The 12,711-nt window shown below is 40.7% G+C and overlaps 2 protein-coding genes across 2 annotated transcripts in view; one reads left to right on the top strand and one right to left on the bottom strand.

Moving 5' to 3' along the window:
- Positions 1–1,012: 1,012 nt before the first annotated feature.
- The window catches only part of exd1 (exonuclease 3'-5' domain containing 1), a 17,398-nt gene continuing 5,699 nt past the window's right edge, over positions 1,013–12,711 (bottom strand). The window contains exons 10-11 of the mRNA XM_084393067.1: positions 8,031–8,213; positions 1,013–1,425 (exon numbers count right to left, since the gene is read on the bottom strand). Coding sequence (XP_084249193.1) covers positions 1,240–1,425; positions 8,031–8,213 — 369 coding nt within the window. The 3' untranslated portion in view covers positions 1,013–1,239. The remainder of the gene's footprint in view (positions 1,426–8,030; positions 8,214–12,711) is intronic.
- LOC311280694 (uncharacterized protein) overlaps positions 5,073–12,711 on the top strand; it is a 34,214-nt gene continuing 26,575 nt past the window's right edge. Inside the window, exon 1 of the mRNA XM_084393070.1 lies at positions 5,073–5,155. The gene's annotated coding sequence lies outside the window, so the exon portion shown is untranslated. The remainder of the gene's footprint in view (positions 5,156–12,711) is intronic.

The following is a 12,711-nucleotide window of genomic DNA, read 5'->3' as shown; positions in this document are numbered from 1 at the left end:
GGTCTCATTAGGGCAGGTGGAGTGATGGAGGGTCTCATTAGGGCAGGTGGAGTGATGGAGGGTCTCGTAAGGGCAGGTGGAGTGATGGAGGGTCTCATTAGGGCAGGTGGAGTGATGGAGGGTCTCGTAAGGGCAGGTGGAGTGATGGAGGGTCTCGTAAGGGCAGGTGGAGTGATGGAGGGTCTCGTAAGGGCAGGTGGAGTGATGGAGGGTCTCGTAAGGGCAGGAGGAGTGATGGAGGGTCTCGTAAGGGCAGGTGGAGTGATGGAGGGTCTCGTAAGGGCAGGTGGAGTGATGGAGGGTCTCGTAAGGGCAGGTGGAGTGATGGAGGGTCTCGTAAGGGCAGGTGGAGTGATGGAGGGTCTCGTAAGGGCAGGTGGAGTGATGGAGGGTCTCGTAAGGGCAGGTGGAGTGATGGAGGGTCTCGTAAGGGCAGGTGGAGTGATGGAGGGTCTCGTAAGGGCAGGTGGAGTGATGGAGGGTCTCGTAAGGGCAGGTGGAGTGATGGTGGGACTCGTAAGGGCAGGTGGAGTGATGGAGGGTCTCATTAGGGCAGGAGGAGTGATGGAGGGTCTCGTAAGGGCAGGTGGAGTGATGGAGGGTCTCATTAGGGCAGGTGGAGTGATGGAGGGTCTCGTAAGGGCAGGTGGAGTGATGGAGGGTCTCATTAGGGCAGGTGGAGTGATGGAGGGTCTCGTAAGGGCAGGTGGAGTGATGGAGGGTCTCATTAGGGCAGGTGGAGTGATGGAGGGTCTCGTAAGGGCAGGAGGAGTGATGGAGGGTCTCATTAGGGCAGGTGGAGTGATGGAGGGTCTCGTAAGGGCAGGTGGAGTGATGGAGGGTCTCATTAGGGCAGGTGGAGTGATGGAGGGTCTCGTAAGGGCAGGTGGAGTGATGAAGGGTTTCTGACAGTTTCATCTCACAGAGTTCTCAGGTTTAATGTAGAAAAAACGTTCTAATGAAAGAAAACTGAAGAAAAACCACAAACAAACCTTCAGTGTGGTTCTGACAGATAAATACAGGAGTCAACAGCAGTAGAAGAGCTTTACATTTAATGAGAACATTCACACACTGCAGAAGTGTAAAACATGCATCATTAGGAATTCCAACGTACTGTACAAAAATTATATTTTTTTCAAATAATAACAGAAATGAGCTGTAACACTATAAGCTGGTGATCCTCTATCCCTGCATGTGTTTGATCAGGACAGTCTCTCCAGGAGCAGGAGAAACACAACACTACTGATACACAGAGGACAGGTCAGACGGAGTGTGTGTGTGTGTGTGTGTGTGAGGAGAGGGTCTGAAGCTGGAGCGATCCAGGAGACCGGCGTCAGTCAGAGAATAGTGCTGCATGGCCCATTCCCGACGCTCCCGTCTCACCGACAGCAGCTCTTCTGCTTCCTTCGGGAGCGCATACTCCTCCTGATCAGAGAAAACACACACACACACACACACACACACACACACAACACTTACTGGGTTACAATCACTACATCACTCTCAAAACTCTTCACACAGTTCTCTCTACTAACTTTAAGCTTCACAGCACTTCATTTCACATTCACTAAAACACTTCATTCATGTCTTAAATCAGCTCATTCTTCCTGAACACTAGCAGAAGATCACACACACACACACACACACACACACACACACACACACACACACACACACACACACACACACACACACACACACACACACACACACACACACACACACACACACACACACACACACACACACACACACACACACACACACACACACACACACACACACACACACACACACACACACACACACACACACACACACACACACTTTATCACTCATAAAACAATGAGATAAAACACCAACATCAGGAAAATTATACAATGATTGCTTTAGTAAACTAACTTTACAGAACAAGAATGACACTCTCTACTGTTTATAGTTCACTGCAGTTTGTTACACGATCATGTTTACATTACTGTACTAAATTATTCTGTATCGATGATGAAACTGAAAGACTAACTCTTGAGTAGGTGTTCACATACATTGAATTATTTTCATAGTATTTGAGCTTAAGATTGAGAATATATTTCAGTATGGTATTACTGTAGAAATGTTGCAAATCTCTGTCTTATTTAATGTATTATGTTATGTTTTTAACAAGTTTAACCGTTTTGAAAATAGCATATGAACGTGCAGATTGGCCCGCAGGTCGATAGAGTTTTGACTGAGAGACTGGATTCATTTCCTGGCCATGGTCTGTTTTCACTCGAGTCATTTAGTGGAATATAAAATATCAGGCTTCACAAAAACAATGTCAAGTGTGATTAAACTTTGATTTCATTATGCTGGTTTTTCCAGTGAAAATGAGGCAAGTGAGTTTGAGGAAAATGTGTTTTTATGGTTAACACAGTGCAGGGTTTCCCATTCCTTAACTTGACTGTGGCAGCCGGAAATATATTTAAACTCCTCATATTAACATGTTAACTACGGAAGAGGATTAGGGCCAAGCAATAATAAAAAAAATAAAACAATCTCGAGATTAAAGTCATTATAATGCGAGATTAAACTCGTTAAATTTCGAGAAAAAAAAGTCGAAATACAATCTTGAGAATAAACTCATTAAATTTCGAGAATAAAGTCGTTGTGTTTCGAGAAAAAACTCATTAAATTTCGAGAGAAAAAAGTCGAAGTAATCGTGAGAATAAACATTAAATTTCGAGAATAAAGTTGTTGTGTTTCGAGAAAAAAAGTCGAAATGAAATGTACAGAATAAGGCATTGGATCAGTGTTCATTGCATAGCCTACTGATAGAGGACATGGCAGAGTTGGATCACTTAGTCAAGCTATATTTTAGACTTTCTTTCAGTAACAATGAATAGAACATTCTTAGGTCTAGGTCGGCTAACTTTAGGTCTTTTTAGAAGAAAAAATCAGTCCAATTTGCGCGATGTACTCGCTTTTGTCCAACATGAAATTCATGGAGGTTTCGTGGTTTCCCAGGATACCATAAGACACATTATTAAACTTGTTGATCCTCAAGGTGTGGAATTTCGACGAAGGAGACTGGCCCAAATGCACTCTGGCATATGGACAGCTATGATAAATTAAAACCGTACGGCATTGCCATTATATGGCTGTATAGATGGTTACAGCGTACACAGCCAACAACGATTAATAATGCGTCTTATGGTATCCTGGAAACCACGAAACCTCGATGAGGTTGATATCAGTAGGCTATGCAATGAACACTGATCGTGATCGAATGCGTTATTCTCTACATTTCATTTCGACTTTATTCTCGAAATTTAATGAGTTTATTCTCACGATTATTTCGATTTTTTTTTCTCGAAATTTAACAAGTTTTTTTCTCGAAACACAATGACTTTATTCTCGAAATTTAATGAGTTTATTTTCAAGATTGTATTTTGAGTTTTTTTCTCGAAATTTAACGAGTTTTTTCTCGAAACACAACGACTTTATTCTCGAAATGTAATGAGTTTATTCTCAAGATTGTATTTCGACTTTTTTTCTCGAAATTTAACGAGTTTAATCTCGCATTATAATGACTTTAATCTCGAGATGGTTTTATTTTTTTATTATTGCTTGGCCCTAATCCTCTTCCGTAGTTAAGGTCTCGTGTTCGTCTGTTTGCGCTGGTCAGAGAGAAGAGCACATGAATGCAGTGAGCTCCATCTGCTGAGTTTAATGTGCTTTTGGGAACGCAGTTACACATTATTTACACATCTGGTTAGTTGACGATTACAGCATTTCACTAGACTAGTACTGTTTGTAAACTTGTTTTCCACCAGAATAAAAGCTCGACTTTATTTTTCAGTGCATTTGTTGTACAGTATATGGCTCTTACTGTCAAAGGAATAATATTATAACCAGAGGTGGGTAGTAACGAAGTACATTTACTTGAGTTAAATGTAAAAGTACCCACATTTGAATCTACTCTTAGAGGTACAAATTTTCTCTTAAGATTACATTTCTAATGAAAAAAAAAAAGTACTTTAACTTCGTTACGCTGGGCGACGTTCCTCTCGTTACTTTATTTGAATGCAGTACATGTTAAGAAACTCGTAATTTACTCCAATTATTATCCTCTTTTTTTCTGGGGCATGAGCGACGCTCCATTCACTAATGAATCACTCCTGAGTCGATTCTGTTCAAAGACTTCAAACAAGTTGGCAAAACTGTCTAAATCTGTCCGCGAATCAGTCTGAATGATTTGTTCAGTTCCTGCACTGACTCGTCTGAAGCGGTTTCACACTCGGAGACGTAACGGGAGATTTACGAGCATCAAGAGCGTTGGATGAAATGGCCGTGGACCTTCAGCCAATTAAAAGCAAATCTGCAAAATCATCCTATTGTTTGCCAGCGATAGTTGAACATCTGCATTTGCTTTCTGTGAATGCATGATTCCACAGGTAGAGCTACATTCGATTTCAGCCCATAAAGATAATACATTTTACAACCAAACAGAATATTACGGCACACTACCACTACTACAAAAGTATGACATTACCAGTTTTTAGGACCTTTATTTATACATTAAATGAAAGAACACCCGCAGTTATTTGTGAGTATTGTGCAGTGGTGGCGACCTTGAAAACAAATGCTTTAGACACAGTTAACCAGTTTACACACGGCTGCAGAAATATACGTTTTGGAGAACATACGGAAGATGATCCATCAATGTGCATTTGATCATTGTTTGTGTTCAGATGTTCAGTAGCAGTTATGAGTGTGAGCAGATGCTCAGTGGTTCCTGAGTGTTGATACTGTTCAAATAACACAAATGAGAGTCGGGACAACAGTCTTCTTTTTTGGTTTACAGCGCAATATGAATTACCAAACTCTGTTTGGACAAAATTGTCTTTTGGACAATGAACTGGCCAACCAAAAACTACCCAAGAGTTAATCTTGAGTGGCCATCTCTAATGTGACCACACCCACGCACGAGCGATTCGCATGCTAATAGTCCACGTGAAGGAACATGATAACGAGAGGAAACGCCCATCACCTCAAAACAAAGCATCAAACTTCATCATTCCTCTTCTTTTCATCGAGTTTGGAAGACACACTCTGAGTTTACCGTGGATTGGCCTCAGAAGAAGAAGAATGCGATTTGAAGATAAGAACGATTTTTAAGGTAAGAAATGTATTATATTAGTTAGCATGTTATTGTTGTACAGTATAAACTTCCCATTGTAGTTGAACTGGTGCCAGACTAAAATGTATAGAAATCGATGTAAACATGTTGAAATATGAACTATAGACAGGTAGAAAACCTTTCAATGCTAACTAAATATACATGTACAACACGAGGATGTTTTTATGCTCGATTATATTAACCCAGCATAATATATAAGAGTAGGCTAGTATTAGTGTTTACACTAACATGACGAATATTATAATGTTTAGACCAGTGTTTCCTTTGATTCTGTGTTTATGGATCTCTGCTCAAACGTAGATATGTATAATGTGTTAATAACGTTTCATAGTTTGGAGCGGCTCGATCGCTTCAGTAAATGTTCTAGTAAGCATTTGAAAAGCAAGTCAAACATTAGGCTTCATGTTTTTACTCCAATCTCATTTTATAACGTCATAATGTATGAAAACATTTGAAGTAACATATGATAATCCATACAGGGCTCCAGACTAACTTTTCCACTGGTTGCACTGGTGCTACTAACTTTCTCAGTTGGTCGCACCAGCATATGATTTGGTCGCACTTTTTTTTTTTTTTTGCTACATGCCATGGGATTAATCAGTGCATGCTGATGAAGGGTGGTCTTAATCTGCATACCCTAGTGTTGCACTGATGTAAAGTGACACAAGACCTCATGTTAGCAAAATGTTGTAATCTTTTAACTCTCAAAAAAACTATTAAAAAAACATGTATGTTCTTTAATGTTTGATTATAATTTGACTGTCTTCACATAGGGATGGGGATTGATAAGATTTTATCAATATCAGTGTCACTGGCGATTCTGCTTATCGATCCGATTCTTTAACGATTCTCTTATGGATTCTTGATAGCACTGTGTGGAAAAATGTAGTCATATGCTTTTCAAAAAAACAAGTGGTTTTATTTATTTTAAAGCTTAAGCTTGAGTAAGCAAACTACTTTTTATGTAATTTATGTAATAAATAGAACCTTATTGTAAAGTGTTACTGATTAGTTATACACCGATTCAGACGTCTCCTGAGTTCACTGTTGGAAAGATCAGTTGTTTTAACCTTTCATTAAAATGAATCGGTTCAAAGGAGTCATTAGTTCGCGAATTGGACGTGTCATGCGTGTTGTGTGATTATCCCAGCAGTTAGGACATGGACATCCAAGATTTCTGTCAACACAGAAAACATTTCATCACTGGATAGTTTTTTCGTTTATTTAAAGTGTGATTTTATGTCAGCTGGATGTCCGGAATGGTTTTCAGAGAAGATAAGGCAACTTATTTAGCACAATTCACACCCAGCGGTAATTCAAAAAAAATAAAATAATAATCTCTGAATGCTCCGCATGAAACTTCCGACCTTTTACCACCGTGTCGATTTATTTAGATTAATATGTGCGAGGGAGAGAGAGCAAGACAGCGCTTAGTGAGAGGCGGTGAAGTCTTGTTACACTTTCACCTGGCTGAGTGCGTGCGACCTCTCTCTCTCTCTCTCTCTCTCTCTCTCTCTCTCTCTCTCTCTCTCTCTCTCTCTCTCTCTCTCTCTCTCTCTCTCTCTCTCTCTCTCTCTCTCTCTCTCTCTCTCTCTCTCTCTCTCTCTCTCTCTCTCTCTCTCTCTCTCTCTCTCTCTCTCTCTCTCTCTCTCTCTCTCTCTCTCTCTCTCTCTCTCTCTCTCTCTCTCTCTCTCTCTCTCTCTCTCTCTCTCTCTCTCTCTCTCAAGCGCAGCAGTTCATCTAAATTACTCACCGCTCAAATAAGACTTTGGCGGGCGCTAAAACAAGTTCAATGCAGGAAAATTCATGCGTGAATTTAACTTAGTAGGCACCATGACCAAAATTTTAACTCTCAAAAAATGGTCGCAGTCTGGAACCCTTTCCATATATTTTTCTCTAGTGTAGTGTTACTGAAGTGTTCCTTTCTAATGGTTTATGGTAGAGATGCGCGGATGGGCTATTATTTCATCCGCAACCGCATCACAAAAATCATCATCCGTCCGCCATCCAGCCGCACCAACGTTTTTGACCAATTTTCAAAACCGCACCCGCCCGCCATCCGTTGATTTGTGTATACATATATTTTTCATTTGATTGGTTCAACCGCCCGCCACCCGCCCGAATTTAATTAAAATATTATTTTTCGTCACGTCATCCGCCCAATCCGCGGTTTATCCGTGGAGTCCGCGGCTGTAACCGTCCACCGCGCATCTCTAGTTTATGGTTATAGGCCGCCTGCATTTCTCCCCAATAAGTTTAAGTTTTCTGTAAAAGTAAAAATTATTACCGTTATTATTATTTTATGCAGCCCTACAAGTATATGCCTACAAGACACAACAAACCTGGTGTTCATTATATATATATCTTTTGGACATTTTAAAATCGCGATTTTTTTCCCCCAAATCATGCAGTCGCTGCTCCTGATATCAGCGTGTTCACAGTTGTTCTGTTGTTGTTGTCCTGCTAACTTCAACATTCACATGAGTCTCTGTACAAGAACATTGTCCTTTGTTGTGTATCTTTGGATTATGTTGTGTTGTAAATAAATCCAAACAATCAAAAAGCCATTCTGTTAAACTCACAATTCTTTGTTCTAGTTCCCTCACAGTCCCACCTGATAGGGCCATTATGGGAGGCCGGGTCTTTGTCTTTCTCAGGTGTGAAACGCATCAATATTCATGATGATTCACACCTCCTCGCATAAAGCTTTCTTACACAAAACAGGTCTTACACATTTTAAGGCTTCTACTGAAAGGATTCTGACCTGGTGTAAGAGCAGGGACTGGTCGTGGTACTTATGTGTGTGTGTCCACCAGAAGGGTGTAGTCTCGTGTGTGTGTGTGTGTGTTCTGACCTGATGGAAGTGAAGAGACTGGTCGCGGCCGCTGCTCATGTGTGTGTCCACCAGAAGGGTGTAGTCGGCCATGAGGGCGTCCAGCAGGAGCAGACGCAGCGGCAGAAGGTGGCGCACAGACGAGGCCATCGCACTCATCAGCACAGGAGGACACGGGCGGAGGTACCACACCTCAGGACACTCCTGAGGACCAGAGCAGTGTGTTCAGTGACGCCAACACACACATCTGTGTAGAACTAGCACATCACAAGCAGCAGTGCACTGGCGAGAGCTGCAAAATACATCAGCACTGAACACATCAGCACGAGGGCAAGTCTAAAAACAAAACAAGTCAGAAAACACAACGACAAGTCATACATAACAGAAGAGGTGGTGTATGCATATCAGAAGAGGTGGTGTATGCATATCATATCAGAAGAGGTGGTGTATGCATATCAGAAGAGGTGGTGTATTCATATCAGAAGAGATGGTGTATGCATATCAGAAGAGGTGGTGTATGCATATCATATCAGAAGAGGTGGTGTATGCATATCATATCAGAAGAGGTGGTGTATGCATATCAGAAGAGGTGGTGTATGCATATCAGAATAGGTGGTGTATGCATATCAGAATAGGTGGTGTATTCATGACAGAAGAGGTGGTGTATTCATATCAGAAGAGGTGGTGTATTCATGACAGAAGAGGTGGTGTATTCATATCACAAGAGGTGGTGTATTCATAACAGAAGAGGTGGTGTATTCATATCAGAAGAGGTGGTGTATGCATAACAGAAGAGGTGGTGTAATCATGACAGAAGAGGTGGTGTATGCATATCAGAAGAGGTGGTGTATGCATATCAGAAGAGGTGGTGTATTCATATCAGAAGAGGTGATGTATTTGTGACAGAAGAGGAGGTGTATTCATATCAGAAGAGGTGGTGTATTCATATCAGAAGAGGTGGTGTATTCATATCAGAAGAGGTGGTGTATGCATATCAGAAGAGGTGGTGTATTCATATCAGAAGAGGTGATGTATTTGTGACAGAAGAGGAGGTGTATTCATATCAGAAGAGGAGGTGTATTCATATCAGAAGAGGTGGTGTATGCATATCAGAAGAGGTGGTGTATGCATATCAGAAGAGGTGGTGTATGCATATCAGAAGAGGTGGTGTATTCATGACAGAAGAGGTGGTGTATTCATATCAGAAGAGGTGGTGTATTCATAACAGAAGAGGTGGTGTATTCATATCAGAAGAGGTGGTGTATTCATGACAGAAGAGGTGGTGTATTCATATCACAAGAGGTGGTGTATTCATAACAGAAGAGGTGGTGTATTCATATCAGAAGAGGTGGTGTATGCATAACAGAAGAGGTGGTGTAATCATGACAGAAGAGGTGGTGTATGCATATCAGAAGAGGTGGTGTATGCATATCAGAAGAGGTGGTGTATTCATATCAGAAGAGGTGATGTATTTGTGACAGAAGAGGAGGTGTATTCATATCAGAAGAGGTGGTGTATTCATATCAGAAGAGGTGGTGTATGCATATCAGAAGAGGTGGTGTATGCATATCAGAAGAGGTGGTGTATTCATATCAGAAGAGGTGATGTATTTGTGACAGAAGAGGAGGTGTATTCATATCAGAAGAGGAGGTGTATTCATATCAGAAGAGGTGGTGTATTCATATCAGAAGAGGTGATGTATTTGTGAATGGGACACTTACAGCCAGGGCCTTAAATTAACACTCCACAAGTGCAAAAATCTGCGTTTGGCGAGTGCATGAAACCGTCAGGCGTTTGGCGAGTGAGACAAACACACTCAACATTCTCAGAGAGTCTCCACGTACACACTCGTCTTAAGTAAACGCAGACACAAAACGTGTGATCCGTGCATGCACTCAGTCTTAAAGTGACAGCAGCCTAATACTCCTGCTACTGTCTGCGTTTCAATGTTAACCACACAACAGAAGACAGAGAACACACACACACACACACACTCACTCACTGCTCCTGAACCTGTGAAGACGGCAGTGTTACTTCTTTCATTACTTTATTCACTTTTGGTTCCTGAAAACTCTTAGAGCTTCTTGAAGAGCACTGTTTACTTCATTTGTAGGTCTTGTATTATTTATTTGTGCAAAATTTGATTGTTCTTATTTTATTACTGACTGTTTACTTGTCTTTAAAAATGTAGGCCACTCAATTTATATTAGTTAAGATAGTAGTTTTAGCTGTGGTATCTGGGACAGCTGGATACGGTACGGTAAAGTGCGCAATTATTTCCGTGTCGATCGTCAGGAGTTGTGAGTGGCACCAGAGTACCGTAGCACTGCTGTGGGACGCTTCCGCTCCAAATTCATCTCGATATTTTCAAAGCTTTTGTTGATAATAATCAGGGCCCGTATGTATAAAACTTCTAAGAAATGCTCTTAAGAATAGTCTTAAGCTTTGACTTAAGTGTCAGAAAATACTTAGTAAAGAGTAGGACTTTTCTAAGAGTAGGAGACTTTTATAAAGCAGCTAAAAGCAACTTTCAGTAAAGTATAAGACTGATTCTTAAGTGCTGACTGAAGTGGGACTTAAGTGTTGTGAACTAAGGACTACAGTGACGTCAACCCAAAATGGCCGCCCTCAACCACTGAATCAGCCAATAGTGAGCCTGCAAGGGTGAGGTCACTGCAGCATGACACCAATCATTTAATTTTATTATAATAAAATCATTTAATTAAGACACTTTAATATATAAAAAAAAATTTTTTTATGCAGTGCATTGTGCAAAATTTTCGCAAATTAGTATTTACTAGTGCAAAATGCCCGTGCAAAATCAGTTTTTCCTGTCGAGTTTGAAATCAATCGGACTAACGGTTCGAGAGATATGCGAGGAACAGACACACACACAGACAGACAGACAGACAGACGTTTCTGTAATTTATAGATAGATGCTGTGGAATCCTCTTCTGTTGATGTGTGTCTCCTCATTTACAATTATGCAAACATGAGTTCCATAAATGGATCCAACAACTCAGGAAAGCCCGAAATACTCATTAAAGTGGCTTTATTTTGCTGCGAGATTTGCAAAGTCAATGAACTGCCATACAGTATTGGCCAAAAGTCAGGCAAAGGGAAATTGTCAGATTCACCCTTTATTCAAATATTAAAAATGTGTTAAAGATTTTGTACGTGTATTGTGTAGTTGTGCTTAGAGTCAATTATTTATTTGTGATAACACAATGAAACATGCCAAATTGTACAGACATAATTTTTAGCCAAGGCTGTCAAACAAATGAACAAGAGAGGACAATGAAATATTAATAACTGACTATGTTACAGACAATGTATGATTTCTTTTTTCTCCTGTAAGCTTTTTATTTTTTTTATTTTTATTTTTAACCTGTAGCTGTAGTTAGGCCTTTCTTCAACAATATTATTGATCTGCCTGTAATGACACCATTGTCTGAGCTGAATGATGACATCACTGTTTTCTCCAGAGCGGCTGTATAATGAACTAAATAGATAACTAATGACTAATGATCTTTTACAATGGAAATGAATCATCATCGAACTTAAGCTGCACAATGGCACTATGTTCTTCTAGAGCTGCTGTACAGCCCAAACTAACTTTGTTGCATTATTTTCCTGTTATCACTGTAAAGCTGCTTTGAAACAATCTGTATTGTAAAAAGCGACTTGACTTGAAATAATTTAGTCAGATAAATATCTTCACTAAGTTTATTTTTATATTTATATATTTTTAAAAAATTTAAATATGAGGGATGAACAAAACACCATTTTCCTCATATTTTGATGGTTTAAGCAAACTTGTAGGGTCATTAAAAAATTAAAAATAAAAACTCTGCACATCACTTTTAGCCACTACTGTATTTGATGTGGTCAGTGCCACAATAGTGCTATTGAGACCCTGCTTACAGTGGACTGATGAGCTCAAGTCATCACTGGTCCACTGCTGCTTTTTCCCAGTCAGCAACAATATAATTATTACTTTCCTTTCATTTCATTGCTATAAAATTTCTGCAAAACTCCAATACATCATATTTTCATTGAAAAGTGCGTGGCCTCCTCCTCTCTGCGGCCATCTTGTTACTCCTAACTAGGTTAGGAGACCTCTTCAGCTCTCTTAAGTAATGTAGGAGCTGAGACCTAGTCTTGACACTTAGGAACCTTTATGAATCATACTTATTCTTAAGTCTAGGAATAAAAGTAAAGTGACGTCATTCTTAGAATTTTGAGAGACTTAAGACTAACATTTTACTCTGAGTGGCTTTATACATACGGCCCCTGATATTTAGCTGAGTGTGTGTGTGCTGGTAGCACGGCTGGTTTATGCTGAGTGTGTGTGTGTGTGTGCTGGTAGCACGGCTGGTTTATGCTGAGTGTGTGTGTGTGTGTGTTGGTAGCACGGCTGGTTTATGCTGTGTGTGTGTGTGTGTGTGTTGGTAGCACGGCTGGTTTATGCTGAGTGTGTGTGTGTGTGTCAGACCTGTGTGTGTCAGACCTGTGTGTGCTGCTCGCGGGCCTAGAGGGGTGAGAGGTCGTGAGCGGGCAGTGTGTGTGTGTGTGTGTGTGTGTGTGTGTGTGTGTGTGTGTGTGTGTGTCAGACCTGTGTGTGCTGCTCGCGGGCCTAGAGGGGTGAGAGGTCGTGAGCGGGCAGTGTGTGTGTGTGTGTGTGTGTGTGTGTGTGTGTCAG

The sequence above is a fragment of the Rutilus rutilus genome, assembly GCF_951802725.1.
Source record: "Rutilus rutilus genome assembly, chromosome: 21".
In the NCBI taxonomy this organism is placed as follows: domain Eukaryota; kingdom Metazoa; phylum Chordata; class Actinopteri; order Cypriniformes; family Leuciscidae; genus Rutilus; species Rutilus rutilus.
This window is presented reverse-complemented; position numbering and strand designations above follow the sequence as displayed.